This window comes from Myotis myotis, unplaced genomic scaffold (assembly GCF_014108235.1).
Source record: "Myotis myotis isolate mMyoMyo1 unplaced genomic scaffold, mMyoMyo1.p scaffold_m19_p_2, whole genome shotgun sequence".
NCBI classification, from domain to species: domain Eukaryota; kingdom Metazoa; phylum Chordata; class Mammalia; order Chiroptera; family Vespertilionidae; genus Myotis; species Myotis myotis.
This window is the reverse complement of record NW_023416324.1, coordinates 105,793,534-105,815,620: the sequence shown is the minus strand read 5'-3', so window position 1 is coordinate 105,815,620 and position 22,087 is coordinate 105,793,534. Positions and strand designations below refer to the sequence as shown.

Below are 22,087 nucleotides of genomic sequence, written 5' to 3'. Positions count from 1 at the left end.
ACAATTTATTTCTTTTAATACTTGTTGGAAGTATTAAATATGCCTAATTCCCCAATTAACTCCCTCTAGCCTGCCCCAACCTCCCCATCCCATGCCTTCAGCACCCTATTGTCTGTGTTCATGGGTTATGCTTATATACATACAAGGTCTTTGACTGATTGCCTCCCACCCTCTCCCGCCTTCCCTCTGAGATTCCACAATCTGTTCCATAATTCCATGTCTCTGGATCCACTCTGTTCATCAGTTTATTTTGTTGATTAGATTCCACATCTGAGTGAGAGTATGTGATACTTGCCTTTCTCTGACTGATGTATTTTCACTTAGCATGATACTCTCCAGGTCCATCCATGCTGTGTCAAAGGGTAAGAGTCTTCTTTTTCACTGCTGTGTAGTATTCCATGGTATAAATGAACCACAGCTTTTATATCCACCCACATACTGATGGGCATTTGGTCTATTTTCAGGTATTAGCTATTGTAAATTGTGATGCCACCTCCCAGGAGGCCCTTTGGGGTGCTGCCTTTGGGTCCCAATTGCCTGCTGGGCTCACGTTGCCAGGGTGATGCCACCAGCATCCTGCCCAGACACTATGGGCGCTGCCATCTTTGTCATGGAATAGGGGTTAATTTTAATATTACTCTTTTATTAGATAGGATTTGTTATTGAAAGTATGACATGGGTCCCCCTTTCCCCCCCACTAATCTCTTCCATCCCGCTCCTGTCCCCATAACAGGCCCTCAACACCTCATTTTCTGTGTCCATGGGTTATGCATATATGTGTACAAGTTCATTGGTTGTTCTCTTCCTACCCACCCTCTGCTGCCTTCCCAGTGAGGTTCAACAGTCTGTTCATGGTTCTATGACTCTAGGTCTATTTTTTATCATCAGTTTATATTTGTTCATTTGCTTCCACATATGAGTGAAATCATGTGATACTTATCTTTCTCTGAATGGCTTATTTCACTCCACATAATATTCTCCAGGTCCATCCATGCCATTACAAATGGTAATGTTCTATCATTTTTGTTTCTAAATAGTATTCCATTGTGTAAATTTATCATGATTTTGTATCCACTGATCTGCTGATGGGCACTTAGGATGTTTCCAAGACTTAGCTAATATAAATTGTGCAGCTATGAACATAGAGGTGCATACATTCTTTCTGATGATGGTAACAGGTTTCTTAGGATATAGGATATAGTCATATAAATGGGATGACTGGGTCAAATGGGAGTTCCATTTTTAATTTCTTGATGAAACTCCAAACTGTTTTTCACACTGGCTGCACCAGTCTGCATTCACCAGAGTTATATCCTCTTGTTGTATCAATCCCTTTAGTATTATGAAGAAGCCATCCTAATCTCTTGTTACGGCCTTCCCTTTGAAGTCTATTTTGTCAGATATAAGTATAGCTACCCCAGCTTGTTTTTCACTTTTGTTTTCCTGAAAAATATTTTTCCATCCCTTCATTTTCAGTCTGTGTGAGTCCCTTGTTCTGAGGTGGGTCTTTTGTAGACAGCATATATATGGGTCACATTTTCTTATCCATTCAGCCACCCGATGTCTTTTGATTGAAGCATTTAATCCATTTATATTTAAGGTTATTATTGATAAGTACTTGTTTGCAACCATTTTTATTCTTTATGCCTGTGTTCCTTTTTCCTTTCTATTTATTCTTTTTACAACAGTCCCTTTAGCATGTCTTGCATTGCCGGCTTGGTGGTAATAAACTCCCTTAGCCTTTTTTTTTAGTCTGTTAAGCTCCTGATTTCTCTTTCAATTTTGAATGATAGCCTTGCTGGATAGAGTATTCTTGGATTCAGTCCCTTGCTTTGCATCACTTTGTGTACTTCATTCCATTATCTTCTGGCCTGATGTGTTTCTGTTGAGAAATAAGTTGATAGTCTAATGGGAGATCCCTTTTATGTAACTTTCTGTTTCCCTCTTGCATCCCTTAAGGTTCTCTCTTTTCTGTTAACGCTTGTCATCATAATTACAACGTGTTTTGTTGTGGGTCTTTTGGGTTCATCTTGTTTGGGACTCTGTGTTTATGTGACTTTTTCTTCCCCAAATCAGTGAAGTTTTCTGTCATTATTTCTTCAAATAGTTTTCCTAATCTTTTCTCCTCTTGTCCCTCTGGCACCCCTATTATATGTATGTTACTTCATTTCATGTTGTCCCAAAGCTCCCTTAAGGCTCTCCTGCTGCTTTATAGTTTTTTTTTTCTCCAATTGCTGTTCAGATTAGGTGTTTTTGATACCCTTTCTTCTAACTCACTGATTCGATCCTTCTCTTCTTCTAGCCTATTGTTGAAATCTTCCATTGTGTTTTTTATTGCAGCTATATCATTCTTCATTTTCTCCCAATTCTTATATATGTTGGTAATTTTCTCATCCAGCTGGTTTAGTAACTGTATGACTCTTACTCTTAATTATTTCTCTGACATATTGCTTGCCTTCATTTCATTTAGTTAATTTTCTGGTGATTCCTCCTTTTCTTTCCTTGAGGGGTTGTTTCTTTGTCTCTCCATTTTTCTGTCTCTTTCTGGCCCTAGGCTCCCTGCTTGGGGTCTGAGGGGCTAAAGCCACTAGCAGTTCAATGATCTTGGACTCACTAGATCAGAGGCTGGGTCTACCTTGAGTTTTACACCTTTATTGTCTCTGTTCTGTGTTGTACCCCCATTCTACCCAGTTCTGGTCCCTTGGTTGTCCACTAAAGATTCTCGAGGTTGGCAGGGACCTGTACACAGTTCCTATGCTGTGTGACTCCCTGTCCAGGGAGTCACTGAAATGCAGGTCACATGGGCCACATGGAGCCCAGAGTCCTCTGACATGCAATTCACTGTGCAGCCCTGGCACCCAAGGCAGAATGGCACCCTAAGACCTTCTGGAAGCACACATGCAGTGTGGTCCTGTGACCTTTGGCTGAACACACCAGGGCACACCAGCAGATCTGACCTGGGCCAGGGGTAGGGCATCTAACAGGTGACAGCTCTGTCTGTGCTGGGGGATGGAGCCTGCCTTGGCCTGAGGGCTCTCTACTTGCTGGGGAGTGGATCCTGCACTGGCCTGAAGGCTATGTCTGTGCCTGGGGGCAGAGCGTACACTGATCTGTGGCTCTGTACTGGGATGGGGTATAGAGCAGGAGTGGGCACCCTTGGCTTGCACTCACAGCATGGGGACTTGTAGAATGGGATCCTGTGAAGCTGAGTTTGGGCTCTGGTGATGAGGCACAGCTCAGAATGTCTCTCTGGTGACACTCACTACAGACCCGTGGAGTGGTACCATGCTGCTCACTGCCGGGGCACAGTGGTGGTTCCATGCAGATTATATCTTCAAGCGGCTCCCTGCACAGATCCAGGTGTGGTAACTGAGGTTGGTCTGAGTGTTTGTGTGGCTGCACTTCTGGCATCCATTGCTCTCCTCTACAACATGGTGTGGGTTTCCATCCACTGCAATTCTGAAGGGAGCCAGGTGCTGAGACATGTGTTCCATGGGGTCTGTGGATGAAGCAGTGGGCTTGGCAGGAGGAGCATGCACCCTGAGACTCACCTAGGTGGCCAGGCTTTGAGGGGTTTGGGGTAAGCAGCTGAATTGGTGGGTTTGGCAGGAGAAGTGCACACACCAAAACTTTCTGAGGGGTCCAGGCACCCAGACATGAATTGAATTGAGTCTATGCCACAAGCAGTACATTTGGCAGGCGAGGCATGCACTCCAAGTCTCACCAAGGGGTCCAGTCTCTGAGGCACGGGTTGCATGTGGTCTGCGACTAAAGCAGTGGGCTTAGCAGGAGAGGTGTGCACTCTGAGACTCATTGAGGGGTCCAGGCACCGAGTTGTGTGGAATCTGCAGCTGTACCAACAGGCTTGGCAGAAGGGGAGCACACTCTGGGGCTCACAGGAGCCTGCAGCTGGAGAGGCTGAAGTCACGGAGTCTGTGGGTCTGCAGATGAAGTAGCAGGACTTTGGCCAGAGTGGCTGCAGGGTCCAGAGTGGTGTCTGATGACAGTCTGGGTGGTGATGAGTCTGGGCTTCTAGTCACAGCAGCTCTCCCCTTCAAGATGGTGTGGTTTCTGTGCCAGAGTTGGCTACCCCAGGAGTGCTTGCAGGGGCTCCTCATTTAGAAGAACATGGTCTGCCACCTCTTGAGGTTCCTGCTGGATATAACTTCCCTTCAATCACACACACACACACACACACACACACACACACACACACACACACCCCACATGTCCACACACTCCCTTTTCTCTCCCTCCCTCACTCACACTCTCTTCCTCCTGCTGTCCTGCTGGCCACCATCTTAAATCCCTCTGTTGGTATTTCAATAGGGATTGCATTGAATCTGTAAATTGCTCTGGGTAATATAGACATTTTAATGATGTTGATTCTATCAATCTATGAACATGGTATATTCTTCCACTTGTCTATATCTTCCTCTATCTCTTTTGTGAAGATACTGTAGTTTTCAGAGTACAGGGCTTTTACCTCCTTGAGTAAGTTTATTCCAAAGTATCTTCATTTCTTTGTAACAATGGTAAATGTTTGTTTTGTTTGTTTGTTTGTCTGTTTTTAATTTCTCTTTCTGAGAGTTCACTATTGGTGTATAAAAATGCTATGGATTTTTGGGTGTTAATTTTGTATCCTGCTATGTTTCCAAATTCACTAATTAAATCTAGTAGTTTTTTATGGAATCTTTAGGGTTTTCTATGTACAGTATCATGTCATCTACAAATAATGACAGTTTTACATCCTCCTTGTCAATGTGGATGCCTTTTATTTCTTCTTATCTTATCACTATGACCAGGACTTCAAGAACTATGTTGAACAAGAGTGGTGAAAGAAGGCATCCCTGTCTTATTCCCATTCTTAGGGGAAATGGTTTGTTTTTGCCCACTGAGTATGATGCTGGCTGTAGATTTGTCATATATGGCCTTAGGTTGAGGTACATTTCCTCTATTACCACTTTGCTGAGTTTTTATCAAGAAAGGGTGTTGGGTTTGATTACAGAAACTAATAAAGTATTCACTAGATAAAAAATAAATAAATAAAAAAAGCAAGGGTGTTGGGCTCTGACCGGATTGGCTCAGTGGATAGAGAGTCGGCCTGTGGACTGAAGAGTCTCAGGGTCAATTCCACTCAAGGGCATGTACCTTGGTTGCAGGCACATCCCCAGTTAGGGGTGTTCAGGAGGCAGCTGTTAGATGTTTCTCTCTCAACGATGTTTCTAACTCTCTATCCCGCTCCCTTCCTCTCTGTAAAAAATCAATAAAATATATATTAAAAAAAAAGAAAGGGTATTGGATTATGTTGAATTCTTTTTCTGCTTCAATTGATATGATCATGTAATTTTTGTTTTGCAATCGGTTTATGTGCTGTAACACATTTATTGATTTACAAATATTGTACCAGCTTTGCATCCTGTAATAAATTCCACTTGGTCATGATGAATTATCTTTTTGATGTGTTCCTGGATCTGGTTTGCTAAATTTGTTGAGGATTTTAGTGTCTATGTTCATCAGAGATATAGGCCTGTAGTTGTCTTTCTTTCTCATGTCTTTATCTGGTATTGGAATTAGGGCCATGGTCGGCAAACTGCCGCTCGCGAGCCACATGTGGCTCTTTGGCCCCTTGAGTGTGGCCACGAAGTTTCAATCCACTGTACATGCATGCCCACACTTGGTATTTTGTGGAAGAGTCACACTCAAGGGGCCGCAGTTTGCCGACCACTGAATTAGGGTAATTGTAGCCTCATAAAAAGAGTTTGGAAGTGTTCTTTCCTCTTGAATTTATTGGAATAGTTTGAGAAGTAGAGGTGTTAGTTCTTCTTTGAATATTTGGTAAAAGTCTCCTGTGAATCCGTCTGGACCAGGCTTTTGTTTACTTTGAGTTTTTTTTTTTCATTATTGCTTCAATTTCATCAATAGTTATCAGCCTATTCAGGTTTTCTGATTCTTCTTGAGTGAGTTTTGCAAGGTTGTATTTTTCTAGGAATATGTCCATTTTGTCTAGGTTGTCATGTTTGTTGACATAAAGTCATCCATAGCATTTATTATAATCTACTAGAGGCCTGGTGCACAAAAATTTGTGCATTTGGGGGCGGGGGGGGGGATGTCCCTCAGCCCAGCCTGTGCCCTCTCACAGTCTGGGACACCTCAGGGGATGTCCACCTGCTGGCTTAGGTCTGCTCTCCAGGGGATTGGGCCTAAGCTGACAATCAGACATCCCTCTGGCAGCCCGGCAGCCATCGGGGGATGTCCACTTGCCAGCAGGGAGCAGACCTAAGCTGCAGTCGGACATCCTTAGTGCTGCTGAGGAGGCAGGAAAGGCTCCCACCACCATCGCTGTACTGGCAGCCATCAGCCTGACTTGTGGTTGAGCAGAGCTCCTCTATGTGGGAGCTCACTGACCACCAGAAGGCAGCTCCTGCATTGAGTGTCTGCCCCATGGTGGTCAGTGTATGTCATAGTGACCAGTCATTTCCAGTCTTTCTGCCGTTAGGGTCAGTCTTCATATTAGCCTTTTACTATATAGGATAGAGGCCAGGTCCATGGGTGGGGGCCGGCTGGTTTGCCCTGAATGGTGTCCCGGATCAGGGTGGGGGTCCCGCTTGGGTGCCTGGCCAGCCTGGGTGAGGGGCTGATGGCTGTTTGCAGCTTGTCACACCCCCTTCAGGGTGGGGGTCCCCACTGGGGTGCCTGGCCAGACTGGATGAGGGGCTGAGGGCTGTTTACAGGCAGGCCACACCCCCTTTAGGTTGTGGGTCCCCACTGGGGTGCCTGGCCAACCTGGATGAGGGGCTCAGGGCCGTTTCAGGTGGGCCAACCTGCAACTGAAGTTCTAAGTCTCTCCTTTTTTTCTTTTTTTCTTTTATTCTGGGATTTATTTATCTTCTGTAATTGAAACTTTGTTGCGGCTCCAGCTCTGAGGCCGGCTGGCTGGAAGCAGGTATCTGTGGTTTGTTTAGCTTCTATAATTGCAACATTGTTGCTTAGAGTGCAGCTCAGAGACCAGCCGTGGCAGGTGGGGAACCTTGGTTTCCTCCATCATTGGAGCAAGCAAGCCTCATGTTTGCTTCAGCTGCCTGGCTGTCGGCCGCCATCTTTGTTGGCAGTTAATTTGCATATCCTGCTGATTAGCCAATGGGAAGCATCGCGGAGGTATGGTTAATTACCATGTTTGTCTATTATTAGATAGGATTGTATTTCTATGGGGTCAGTTGTCACTTCAGCTCTTTTGTTTTTGATTTTATTTATTTGGATTTCTCTTTTTGTTTTCTGGTGAGCCTGGATAGAGGTTTATCAATCTTGTTTATCCTTTCAAAGAACCAGCTCTTGGTTTTATTGATTGTTGTGTGTTTTTTAATCACTAAGTCGTTTATTTCCACTTTGACCTTTATTATTTCCTTCCTCTTTCTTGTTCTGGGTTGTTCTTGTTGCTCTCTTTCTAATTATTTAAGTTGTAATGTTAGACAACTTATTACCAGTTTTTCTTGTTTTTTGAGGTAGGTCTGAAGTGCTATGAACTTTCCTCTTAGAACTGGTTTCACTGTGTCCCATAGGTTTTGGATTGTTGTTTGTTTATTTTTATTTATTTACAGGATTCTTTTTTATTTCTTCTTTGATCTCTTTGGTAACCCATTCATTGTTTAATAGCATGGTATTTAGCCTCCATGTATTTGATTGTTTTGAGTGTTTTTATTGTAGCTGATATCTAATATTATGCCATTGTTGTCTGAGAAGATGCTTGATATGATTTCTATCTTCTTGAATTTGTAGAGACTTAGCTTGTGTCCTAACATGTAGTCTAGCTTTAAAAATATCCCATGTGAACTTGAGAGGAATGTATATTCCATACATTTGGGGTGGAATGTTCTGGTGATGTCAATTAGTTCCATCTATCCTAGAGTGTCATTTAGGATTGCTATTTCCTTGTTGATGCTTTATCTAGAAGTGATGTCAGTGGGGTATTAAAGTCCTCTTCTATGATTGTATTGCTGTTGATCTCTCCTTTGATATCCTCCAGAAGTTTTTTTTTTAAAAATATATTTAGATGCTCCTGTCTTCGGTGCATATATATTTACCAGAATTATAGTGTATCGGCCACGATAGTATTATGAAGTGGCTTTCTTTATCTTTTGTTATGGCCTTCATTTAGAGGTCTATTTTGTCAGATATAAATATTGCTACACCAGCTTTATTTTTCATTTCCACTTGCCTGAAAACTTTTTCCCATCCCTTCAGTCTGTGTGAGTCCTTTGTTCTAAGGTGGGTTTCTTATAGACAGCATATACATGGGTCATATTTTCCTGTTTAAAAAAGATAAATAATCTTGTAATTTTGAAAGTATTACATATGTCACCTATTTTCCCCCATTGACCTCCTCCAGCCTGACCCCACATCCCAGCCCCATGCCTTCAGCACCATATTGTCTATCCATGTGTTATGCATATATATGTACATCATCTCTGGTTGATTATCTCCCACCAACCCAACCTCCTCCACCGTCCCTCTGGCATTCTGCACTCTGTTCGATGCTTCCATGTCTCTAAATCCACTCCATTCATCAGTTTATTTTGTTATTTAGATTCCACATATGAGTGCATTCATGTGATACTTGTCTTTCTCTGACTGACTTATTTCACTTAGCATGATACTCTCCAAGTCCCTCCATGCTGTCTCAAAAGGTATGAGCTTCTTCTCGTTTTTTACTGCAGCATAGTATTCCATGGTATAAATGTGCCACAGCTTTTTTATCCACTTACCTACTAATGGGCACTTAGGTGTGTCCAGATCTTAGCTATTGTAAATTGTACTGCTATGAACATAGGGGTGCATACATTCTTTCTGATTGGTGTATTGGGTTACTTAGTATATATGCCTAGAAAGAGGATCACCGGGTCAAATGGAAGTTCCATATTTAATTTATTTTTCCAAAATTCCATACTGTTTTCCATAATGATTGCATCATCCTGCATTCCCACCACCAGTGTACTAGGGTTCCCTTTTCTCCTCATCCTCTCCAGCACTTGTTCTTTGCTAATTTGTTGATGGTAGCCATTCTGACAGGTGTGATGTGATACCTCATTGTCATTTTAATTTGCATCTCTCTGATGATCAGTGACTTTGAAAATTTTTTCATATGTTTCTTTGCAATCTGTATGTCCTCTTTGGAAAAGTGTCTATTTAGGTCCTTTTATTATTTTTTAATTGGATTGTTTGTCTCCCTTTTGTTAAGTTGCAGGAGTTACTTATATATTTTGGATATTAATACTTTATCAAATGTATCATTGCCAAATATGTTCTTCCATACAGTGGGCCCCCTTTTTGTTTTGTTGATGGTTTCTTTTGCTGTGCAGAAGCTTTTTATTTTGATATAGTTCCATTTGTTTATTTTCTCCTTAATTTCCTTTGCCTTAGGAAGTGTATCTATAAACATATTGCTACAAGAGATGTCTGATATTTTGCTCCCTATGGTTTCTTCTGGAATTTTTATGGCTTCATGGCTTACATTTAAGTCTGTTATCCATTTTGAGTTTATTTTTGTGTATGGTGTAAGTTGGTGGTCTAGTTTCATTATTTTGCATGTATTTGACCTGTTTTCCCAACACCATTTATTGAAAAGACTGTCTTGACTCCATTATATGCTCTTGCCTTTGTTGTCAAATATTAATTGAGTGTAATTGCTTGAGTTGATTTCTGGGTTCACAATTCTGTTTCATTGATCTATACGCCTGTTCCTGTGCAAGTACCAGCATGGTTTATTATTATTATTACTAGAGGCCCAGTGCACAAAATCATGCACCAGTGGGGTCCCTCGGCCTGGCCTGCAAGATCAGGCTGAATCCAGCATCCTGACATCCCTTGAGGGGTCCCAGATTGCAAGAGGGTGCAGGCCAGGCCAAGGAACCTCACTGGTACAAAATAGGAGCTGGGGACAGATGCGGGCTGTTAGCCAGCCAAGGAGTGTTCCAGAGCATGTGCAGCCTATATCACGCAGTCCTGATCAGCCTGACCAAGGAACAAGGTAACCTACCAGTCATAGCGTCTGCCCCCTTGTGGTCTGTGTACATCATAACAACTGGTTGACCAGGTGACTGTCTGCCCTCTGATGGTCAGTATACGTCATAGCAAGTGTCTGAGTGGCCTTAGCATATCATTAGCATATTGCTCTTTGATTGGTTGAACGGACGACCAGATGACTGGACACTTAGCATATTAGGCTTTTATTATATAAGATCATTATTGTTTAAAGTATTACATGTCTCCATTGTCCCCAATTAACCCCCATTGGCCACTCCCACCCCCTAGGAGAAGCCCCCACTGCCCCAGTGTCTGTGTCCATTGGTTATGCTAATATGCATGCGTACAAGTCCTTTTGTTGATCTCTTACTCCCTTTTCCCACCTTCTTTCTGAGGTTGGACGGTCTGTTCAGTGTTTCTGTGTCACTGGATCTATTTTTTCCCCCCCATCAGTTTATGTTTTTCATTAAATCCCACATATGAGTGAGATTTTTATCTTTCTCCAACTGGCTTATTTTGCTTAGCAAAATGTTCTCCAGGTCCATCCATGCTGTTGCAAATGGTAAATGTTCCTTTTTTTAAAAAAAGAAATAAATTATTTATTGTTTAAAGTATTACATAAGTCTCCTTTTTTTCCCATTGACTTCTCTGTAGCCTCCCTCATGCCCCGGCACATGCCCTCATGCCACCCCCAATTTGTGTCCACTGGTTATGCTCATATGCATACATACAAGTCCTTTGGATGATCTATTTCCCCTCACCCCCACCTTCCCTCATAGGTTGGACAGTCTGTTTGATAATTCTATGATTCTGGTTCTATTTTTATTCATCAGTTTATGTTGTTCATTACATTACACAAATGAGTGAGATCATGTGATACTTATCTTTCTATTACTGGCTTATTTCACTTAGCATAATGCTCTCTGGTTCCATCCATGCTGTTGCAAATGGTAAGAATTACTTCTTTTCTACATCAGCATAGTATTCCATTGTGTAGATGTACCACAGCTTTCTAATCCACTTATCTGCTGATGGGCACTTAGACTGTTTCCAAATCTTAGCTATTGTAAATTGTGCTGCTATGAACATAGGGGTACATATATCCTTTCTGATTGGTGTTTCTGGTTTCTTGGGATATATTCCCAGAAGTGGGATTACTGGGTCAAATGAGAGTTCCATTTTTAATTTTTTGAGGAATCCACAGTGGCTGCACCAGTTTGAATTCCCACCAGCAGTGCACGAGCGTTCCTTTTTCTCCACATCCTCTGCAACACTTGTTGATTTGTTGATGATAGCCATTCTGACAGATGAGATGATACCTCATTGCTGTCTTGATTTGCATCCCTTGGATGATTAGTAACCTTCAGCAAGTTTTCATATGTCTCTTGGCCTTCTGAATGTCCTCTTTTGAAAAGATCTATATAGGTCATTTGTCCATTTTTTTATTGGATTGTTGACCTTCCTTTTGTTAATTTGTATGAGTTCCCTGTAAATTTTGTAGATAAACCCTTATCTGAGATAGCATTTGGCAAATATGTTCTCCCATGCATACAGTGGGCTTTCTTGTTGTTTTGTTGATCGTTTATTTGCTGTGCAGAAGCTTTTTATTTTGATTTAGTCCCATTTGTTTATTTTCTCCTTAGTTTCCATTGCCCTAGGAGTTGTATTGGTAAAGACATTGCTATGACATATGTCTGATATTTTACTACCTGTGAAGTCTTCTAAGATTTTTATGGCTTCCCAACTTACATTTAAGTCCTTTAACCATTTTGAGTATATTTTTATGTATGGTGTGAGTTGGTGATCTAGTTCCATTATTTTTTTTGCATGTATCTTAACGATTTTCTCAGCACCGTTTATTGAAGAGACTGTCTTGATTCCATTGTATGCTCTTGCTTTCTTTGTCAAATATTAATTGAGCTTAATGGCTTGGGTTGATTTCCGGGTTATCTCTTCGGTTCTATTGGTCTATATGTCTGTTCTTGTGCCAGTACCAGACAGTTTTGAGAACAGTGGCTATGAAATATAGCTTGATATCTGGTATTGTGATCTCTCCAACTTTGTTCTTCTTTCTCTAGATTGCTGTTGTTATTCGTGGCCTTTCTTTATTCCAGATGAATTTTTGGACAGTTTTTTCAAAGTCTGTGTAATGTGCCATTGGTATTTTAATGGGGATTGCATTGAATCTATAAATTGCTTTGGGTAGTATGGACATTTTAATGATGTTGGTTCTACCAATCCATGAACATGGTATGTTCTTCCATTTCAAAGCATCTTCTTTTACCACAATAGCATAAAATTAGAAACCAAATACAATAAAAACACTCAAAAATATTAAAACACATGGAGGCTCAGTATCATTCTGTTAAACAATGAATGGGTTACCAAAGAGATCACGGACGAAATAAAAAACACCTGATAACAAATGAAAATTAGCACACACGAACCCAAAATCTATGGAACATCAAAAGCAGTCCTGAGAGGGAAGCTCATAGCACTATATAGGCCTACCTCAAAAAACTAGAAAAATATTTAATATGTTATGTAACCTTACAACATATATAATTAGGAATAGAAGAATAAGAAAATATCAGTATAAGTAAAAGGAAGTAAGTAATAAATAGCAGAATCACAATAAACCACATAGAGACAAAAAAGACAATACAAAAGTAAGTAAAACCAACAGCTATTTCTTTCAAAGATAAAACAGATTGGTAAACATTTAACCAGACTCCTCAGAAAACAAACAGAGGACTCAAATATACAAAATAAAATAAAAATAGCTGAAGTAACAACTGACCCCACAGAAATACAATTGACTATAATAAAATGCTATGAACGACTTTTTTCCAAGAAACTGAACAACCTGGACAAAATGGACATATTCCTAGAAAAACACAAGCTTCCAAAACTCAATCTGGAAGAATCAGAAAACCTGAATAGGCTGATAACTACAGATGAAATTGAAGCAGTAATTTAAAAAAAAAAAAACTGCCAGCAAACAAAAGCTTTGGTCCAGTTTCACAGGGGAGTTTTACCAAACATTGTAAGAATTAATCCCTATCCTCAAATTATTCCAAAAATTTCAAGAAGCAGGAATACTTCCAACCTTTTTTTATGAGGTCAGCATTACCCTAATTCCAAAATCAAATAGACACTACAAAAAAGACAATTACAGGCCAATATTCCTGATGAACATAGATATTAAACTCCTCAACAAATTATAAGCAAATCTGAGCTAGCAACATATTAAAAAGATCATACACCAAGTGGTATTTACTCCAGGGATGCAAGGCTGAAACAATATTCACAAATTAATAAGTGTGATACATCACATAAACAAATTGAAAGACAAAAAGTCACATGATCATACCAATTAATGCAAGAAGAGCATTCAATAAATTCCAACACCAATTTTTGATTAAAAAAAAAAAAACCACTCTCAGCAAAGTGGAACTAGTGGGAGCATACCTTAACATAATGACAGACAACATCATACTCAATGGGCAAAAACTAAAACCATTTTTCTTAAGTACAGGAACAAGATAGGGTTGCCCACTTTCACCATTCTTGTTCAGCATAGTACTGGAAGTCCTAACCTCAGCAATCAGACACTAAAAGAAATCAAAGGCATCCAAATTGGAAAGGAAGAAGTAAAACTCTCATTATTCACAGATAACATGACATTGTACAAAGAAAACCCTAAATACTCCATAAAAAACTACTAAGTTCAATAAATGAATTAGGCAACATAGCAAGATACAAAATTAACACTGAGAAATTGATGGCATTTTTATACACCCAATAAAGATATCTCAGAAAGAGAAACTAAAATAGCAATCCCATTTACCATTGCAACAAAAAATTAAGATACTTAGGAATAAACTTAACCAAGGATGTAAAAATCCTGTACTGGGAAAACTACAGGATGTTGAAAAAAGAAACAAATGAAGATAATAACAAGTGGAAGAATAGACCATGTTCATGGAATGGTACAATAACCATCATTAAAATGTCCACACTATCCAAAGCTATCTATAAATTCAGCAATCCCCATTAAAATACCAATGATATATTTCACAGATCTAGAACACACACTCCAAAAATTTACATGGAACCAAAAAAGACCCAGAATATGTGCAGCAATCTTCAGAAAGAAGAACGAAGTTGGAGGAATCACAATGCCAGATATAAAGTTATATTACAAAGCCACTGTACTCAAAACAGCCTGGTATTGGCATCAGAACAGGCATATGGGTCAATGAAACAGAACCCAGAAATTGACCCAAGACATTATGCTCAGTTAAAATTCGACAAAGGAGGCAAGAGCATACAATGGAGTAAAGAAAGTCTCTTCAACAAATGGTATTGGGAAAATTGGACAGGTACACGCACAAAAAATGAAACTAGACCACCAACTCACACCATATACAAGAATAAACTCAAATTGGATAAAAAATTAAATGTAAGTTGTGAAGCTATTATAGTCTTAGAGAAACCATAGGCAGCAAAATATCAGACATCTCCCAGAGCAATATGTTTACTGATATATCTCCTAGGACATGGAAACTAAGAAGAAAATAAACAAATTGATCTCCATCAAGATAAAAACCTTCGGCACACTAAAACCAACCATCAACAAAAAAAGAAGAGAGCCCACTGCATGGGAGAATATATTTGCCAATCATACATGCGATAAGGGGTTAATTTCCAAAATATATAGGGAACTCATACAACTTAACAAAAGGAAGACAAGAAATCCAATTTAAAAATGTGCAAAGGACCTACATAGACATTTATCCAAAGTGGACATACAGAAGGCCAAGTGGCATTTGAAAAGTTGCTTAAAGTCACTAATAATCTAAGAGATGCAAATCAAAACAACAATGAGTTATCACTCACACCTGTCAGAATGGCTATCATCAACAAACCAACAAATTACAAGTGTTGGTGAGGATGTGGAGAAAAGGAAATCCAAGTACACTGCTGGTGGGAAGGCAGACTGGTGCAGCCTCTATAGAAAACAGTATGGAGTTTATTATCCTAAGAAATAGGAAACACCAATCAAAAATAATATATGCACCCCTATGTTCATAGCAGCACAATTTATAATAGCTAAATTTGGAAATAGCCCAAGTGCCCATTAGCAGATGAGTGGTTATAAAAACATTTACACAATGGAATACTACCAGCTGTAATAAAGAAAGAACTCTTTTCATTTGCAACAGTATGGATGATCTGGAGAGTATTATGCATGTATACATATATGCATAACCCATGGACACAGACAATAGAATGCTGAAGGCCTGGGGTAGGGGGCAGGTCAGGCTAGAAGAGGTCAATGGGGGAACAAAGGGGACATATATAATACTTGCTACAATATAGATTTAAAAATAAAATATAAAACCAAAAAACAAACAAAAAACCTGTATATGAAATATAAACAAGTATTTAAAGTTAAAAACTGAATGAAATATTACAAAATACAATACTATGTAGCTGTAAAAAAAAAAAAAACGAAGAAGAAGAAGAAGAATCTCTTACCCTTTGAGACAGCATTGAGAGACCTGGCAAGCATTATGCTAAGTGAAATAAGCCCATCGAGAAAGGCAAGTATCACATGATCTCACTCATATGTGAAATCTAATGAACAAAATAAACTGATGAACAAAATAGATCCAGGGACACAGAAGCATAGAACAGACTGATGAATCTCAGAGGGAAGACAGGGTGGAGAGAGGTATGTGGGGAGAGATTAGCCAAAGAGCTTATATGCATGAATGCATAACCCATGGACACAGATAATAGTGTGGAAGTGGACTGAGGGGTAGGGTGGAGAGGGTCAATGGGGAAAAAAGGGAACATCTGTAATATTTTCAACAATAAGGATAAATTAATAAAACAATTCATATATCTCAACACCAAACAAATAACCTAATTTTAAAATGGGCAGAGGAAATGAGCAGACACTTCTCCCAAGAAGACACACAAATGGCCACAGATATATGAAAAGATGCTCAACTTCACTAGCTATTATGGAAATGCAAATTAAAAAACTACAATTAGATACCACCTCATCCCTGTTAGAATGGCTATTATCAACAAGACAATAAATAACAAGTGTTGGGGAGTTGTGAAGAAAAAGAAACCCTCATTCACTGCTCATGGAAATGTAAACTGGTACAGCCACTATGGAAAACAGACAGAGGTTCTTTAAAAAATTAAGGATAAAGATATCATATGACCCAACAACCCCTCATTTTTGTATCAACCTGAAATATTTGAACATTTATTCTCAAAGTCACATGCACCCCTATGTCTATTGCAGCATTATTCATGGTGGCTGAGACATGGAAACAGACAAAATTTACTTCAATAGATAAAAGTTGGTACATATATACAGTAGAATACTATTCAGACATAAGAAAAGATTAAATACTCCCATTGGAGATGACATGGATGGACCTTGAGAATATCATGTTAAATGAAATAAGTCAGACAGAAATGTTGAAGACTCATATTATTTCACTTATATGCGGGATATAAAACTGAAATCAAAAAATGAACAAACAAGAAAAGCAAACAAACAAAAGTTCATAGACACAGATAACAGTATAGTGGTTACCAGAAGAAAGGTGGGTAGCAAAGGGAAAAGTTGGCCTAATATATGGTGATGGAAGATGATTTGATTTTAAGTTGTGGGCACACAATGAAATATGAAGATCATGTATCAGAGAAATATGCATTTGAAACCTATATAATCTTATTAACCAAGGTAACCCTAATGCACTTAATAAAAATAAAAAAATAAAAACAAAATATATTTAATATACCTTAAAAATATAACCAACCATAGAATTCTATGTTGTTTTTATTTATTTATTTTTAAGTAACTGGAAAGATATTTAGAGATTGTGTAACACCATTGATCTCATTTTACAGATAAACAAGCAGATTTTTGCGATTTAGCTACTTAATGAAACACATAGATAATAGATCCCAAGTCATAAAACAGTTTGTTTGTTTGTTTGTTTGTTTGTTTCATGAAACATTTGACTGGCAGATGTTGAAATCAAGGGTTGTTCTTATAAAGGCATGAGAGGCCCAGTGCATGAAATTCATGCATGGGAAGGGGGGTTCCTCAGCCCGCCTGCACCGTCTCCAATCTGGGACCACTCAAGGGATGCCTGACTGCTGATCCTGCAGGGATCGGGCCAAATCCGGCAGTCGGACATCCCTCTCACAATATGGGACCCCTGACTCCTAACCACTCGCCTGCCTGCCTGCCTGATTGCCCCTAACTGCTTCTGCCTGCCAGACTGATTGTCCCCTAAAGGCTCCCCTGCCTGCCTGATTGTCCCCAACTGCCTTCCCCTGCTGACCCGATCACCCACAACTGCCCTCTTCTGCAGGCACGGTCACCTACAACTGCTCTCCCCTGCAGGCCTGGTCGCCCAGAACTGCCCTCCCCTGCCGGCTATCTTGTGGTGGCCTTCTTGTGGTGGCCATCTTGTGGCATCCATCTTTTGGCAGCCATCTTGTGGTAGCCATCCTGTGACAATGTGGGGGCAGCCATCTTGTGATGACGTGGGGGGAGCCATTTTGTGATGATGTGAGGGCATCGCACGAGGGCCTGAGGGCCACCTAGGCTTTTATTAGTATAGATAATCCAGGGCCTATGTGAGTCAGAAGAAAGACACCTGAGGGAGGTCATGGTGCTAGACTTGCACAGCATGTCTCTATCTGAATGAAAGTCCATCCACACACATATTAGAGAGTAATTTTGTCTCCATATATTTATTTTAATCACTTGTTATTTGGATGGCTTCTGACATCCTATGACCCAAATTAATGAGGGCTCTGAACAAGTGGGACCAAGAATTGCTCCTTCCTGGCTCTAAGCAAGGAGAGGTTTCCATTGTGTGGTTCAGCTGTGAAGACTTCACTAAGATACCAGGCAGGTGTCAGTATTTAGCATATTTATTTTTCTCCCGTGAAAAGATTAGCCCCTATAAGATACAGTGTTCACTTAAGATGCCAGTGATCTAGATATCCTATGAGTTGCAGCCTGGTTGCCAAGCACCTTACCCCCTTATCTTATACCACCTCCCACCTCTGAACAACTGCTGCATTAAACAAGGGTGCCCTGGGCCCAGTGTGATGTTTTGATTCACCTTCTACTTTCACATGTGCATTGAGAGTAAACACCTTCATTACCTTCCCTCACACAGTGCAAACACTAAGCAATGAATATGGTATAAAGTAAAACCACAGCCAATTTATTTTATATCCTATTTTACAGAGCATAAACATAGCAATCATCCTCTGTTCCCTCCTTAATTGAATATCTGAAAACTGTATCAAGCAAGTGGACATATTCTGCATACACCTAAGCACGATTGTGACCATCTGCAGTGCAGCCCATTCCTTAGCAGCTAAGTCTCCCTTTCTGACATGACTCTATGGAATTAGGAGGATATGGGTTTTCTTTTCTATGTCTCACATAGATCTCATATTTTATACTTTCATACCCTCTCCTATTTCTCTTCCTTGGCTATTTTTCTCTGCCTAGATCATCTCTAAACACCTTTTCTTTTCAATCTCCCAATGTGACATGAAGTATCATCTAAAGTAATATCTGAAAATATTTGATTTTAAGTATTTAGATTAATTATATTTTTAAACATAAAGGTGATTAAGATGTCCTCTTCTTTATTTTCAGTCATCATACATATTGAAACAAATAACAAATATGAAATTAAGAACAGCCTTGGACAGAAGATTTACTTTGTCACCGAGGATAATAATTGCTGTACCCGAAATACTTGTGGGGCTCATAGGCCTTTTACCATGAGGATTCTTGATCTTATGGGCCAAGAGGTCGTAACTCTGGAGAGACCACTAAGATGTGGCTATTGTTGTTGCCCCTGCTGCCTTCAGGAGGTCAGTGAGTATTTATCCAGGTAATATGTAAAGTAGTTCGACAAAAATTATCACCCTTTCATTGAACCTGTATAATCAAATGAGATTTTCTAAAATTTGGTCCATGAACTATTGTTTTATGCTTGAGAGTAATTGGGAGAGGAAGGGTGGCAGGTGAAAAATAGTGAGCAGTTAGGCCCCTGGCCCTGAGAAGTTCATCTCATGGGAATGAGGTTCTGCTCAGAGTCAGACTTTGGGAAGAGTTGAGAAGATAAAGCATGTTTGTAAAGTCCATTACTTTAAATGACCATGAGAGGTCTGGCTAAAGCCAGAGGAGGGCACCACAGAGAATATCCTAGGATACAATTCCAGGATCAAGTGTACAGAAGAATGAAGAAAAGAACAGATATGTCCATCTCACAATTTTGGCCAACCTATTATGGAAGAAACCTAGGAGATATCACCTTTGAGAAATCTCAAATCCTGTGTTCTTAAGTTCCCCATTTAAAAAATAATATATTTGTGCACCTGTAATAGGTATAATCTAGGTGTGGGTACCTTCAGTTCTATAAAGGCCAGGTGTCTATTTCACATTACTTGTCAGCTCACTGGTACAGAACGTGGATCTCAGGGGAGGCACCAGGGAACTGAAAGCGTACAGGAAAGTTGGTTTTTGCTTGTATCCCTACTGGCCTGAGACCAGCCCTTGCATGGTCAGTCATTCCAGACAAGTAGCTGTAAGAACAGGTCACAGACCGAGTTACAGGCACATAGATATTTGAATTCTAAGACTTCATTTATTTTCAAAAGATAACTGAAGTTATTCCTACTGAATTATGTTGTGTTTTGTCATTTAGCTTAGGTATAACAGTATCTATCCATAGGAATACCTGAGGAAAAACAGAGTTTGGTGGAATATGCTCTGAATGTAAAGCGCACAATAATAAACATCATATTATTGACCTTAGAAAATAGTTTAGGACAATGTCACTTACACATGAGCATGCTGAGGAACTCCCTAGGTCACCCCGCTAATAGCAGAGCCAAATTTTCAGGCCCCAGTTCCTTTCCATTATAGAGCCATCGCCACTCAGATTTGAAAATTTCACCAGCAATCAGGATTCTATTCATACATCTAAACCACTGTTTTTATAGGAGTTTGAGAAAAGAGTTCCTTAAAAAATTTCAACAAGTTTCATAAGTATGGAAATTTTTAAATGTACAGGTTGGGAGAGCAATGCTTAAGAGTGGAGTCTATGCATGCAGCCTGTCCGACTGTGTGACTCATCTTGTCTACTTTGCAGCTAGAGAATCTGATACAAGTTAGTTAACTCTCTGTTCTTCAGTTACTTTCTCCATAAATATGAATAATAGCACCAATCTGGTGTTTGTTGTCAATTAAGTATTGCGTAGAACAGTATCTTTTACTTAGAAGTCGGCAAAGGAGGTGAATAGACATTTTTTCCAAAGAATTAATAAAAGTGGCCCAAAGATGTTTGAAAAGTGTTCAACATAGCTAATCATTAAGAAAATTAAAACCAAAACCACTATGAGATGTCACATTACCCCTGTTAGAATGGTTGTTATCCAAAAACAAGACATAATTTGGCAAGGGTGTGAAGATAAGGGAGCACTCGTACACTGTTGGTAGGAATATTAATTGTTACAGCCATTATGAAAAACAGCATACGATCCACCAATCCCTCTTCTGGGTATATATGCAAAGGAAATGAGGTCAGGTTTTCAAAGAGATATCTACATTTCCATGTTAATTGCAGCATCAATTACAATAAACAAGATATGGAAATAACCTAAGTTTTGGTTGATGGATTCATGGGTAAGAAACATGATTTAGATATAGATATATAGATACACACAATGGGATATTATTCAGCCAAATAAAAGAAGAAAACCTTGCCATTGAGACAACATGGATGCACCTAGAGGCCATTGTGCTGAGTGAAACAGGTAAGACAGAAACAGACAAATGCAGTATGGTATCACTTACATATGGAATCTAAAAACAAAAACAAAAAACACTAATTCGTCAAAATAGAGATTTAAATAGTGGTTGTCTAGGACTGGGGAGAGGAGGATAGGGAAATGTTGGACAAACTACACCAACTTTTAGTTATAAGAGGAATAAGTCCTGAGGCTCAAATGTACAGCATAGTGAGTATAATAACACTATGTTGTATACTTGAAATTTGTCAAGAGAGTAGGTCTCAAGCATCACTATATGAGGTTATTGATGTGTTAACTAACCTGATTGTGGTAATCATTTCACAATGTATATGTATATCAAATCATCACATTGTACACTTTAAATATATTACAACTGTACTTGTCAATTATACCTCAATAAAACTGGAAAAGAAAATTATTGCCCATTCCAAAAAATGCACTTAATGAATGAAAGCTCTTATTAGACATGAGTGATGATGATTATGACAGCAATGATTACACATTACATATATTATTTTACAGATAAAAATCTATGCTCCTCCTGGTACACCAATAGGTTATGTTATTCAGACCAAGCACCCATATGTGCCTAAGTTTACAATTCAAAATGAGAATAAAAAGGATATACTAAGAATTATCGGTCCATTTTTTGCATGCAAATGTTGTGGAGATGTTGATTTTGAGGTAAGAGATATGATAATTTTTATAAGATTTGAGGTAAGAGATGTGATAATTTTTATAGGATTTCCTTACATTTTCCAAATGTAGGGAAAATATAATTTTGTGGGAAGTTACAAATATATTTTTAAAAATGTGTATCCTAATTCTCAAACGGGAGACAATGTGCTCTATATTTAACTTTGGTCAGAAAGGAAGTTATTAATCTCATTGAACTTCAGTATTGATTATGCTAAGTCAAAAAAAGAAAAGTGGAACCCTGCACTCAAATAAATATAAACAAAACAAGTAATATTTCAATGTGGTGGTTTCTGTATAGAGGTCCTATACATTATCCGTTTTGAATAGAATGTTAGCCTTGTCATCTAACCTTTGTCTGACTGACAAAGCCTTAATGATCCTTCCTTAGTCTGAAACACAGGCTGCCAGTGCTCTTGGCCCTCTTCAGAAGGTCTGACATCTTTGAGTTCCTACAAAAAGCCAAATTATGCAAAGAGAGTTT

General features: G+C 39.3%; 1 protein-coding gene across 1 annotated transcript in view; it reads left to right on the top strand.

The window, feature by feature from the left end:
- The window catches only part of LOC118675623 (phospholipid scramblase 1-like), an 89,823-nt gene that overhangs the window by 25,038 nt on the left and 42,698 nt on the right, over window positions 1-22,087 (top strand). Inside the window, exons 4-5 of the mRNA XM_036348491.1 lie at window positions 18,743-18,963; window positions 21,430-21,591. Of these exons, the coding sequence (XP_036204384.1) occupies window positions 18,743-18,963; window positions 21,430-21,591 (383 nt within the window). The remainder of the gene's footprint in view (window positions 1-18,742; window positions 18,964-21,429; window positions 21,592-22,087) is intronic.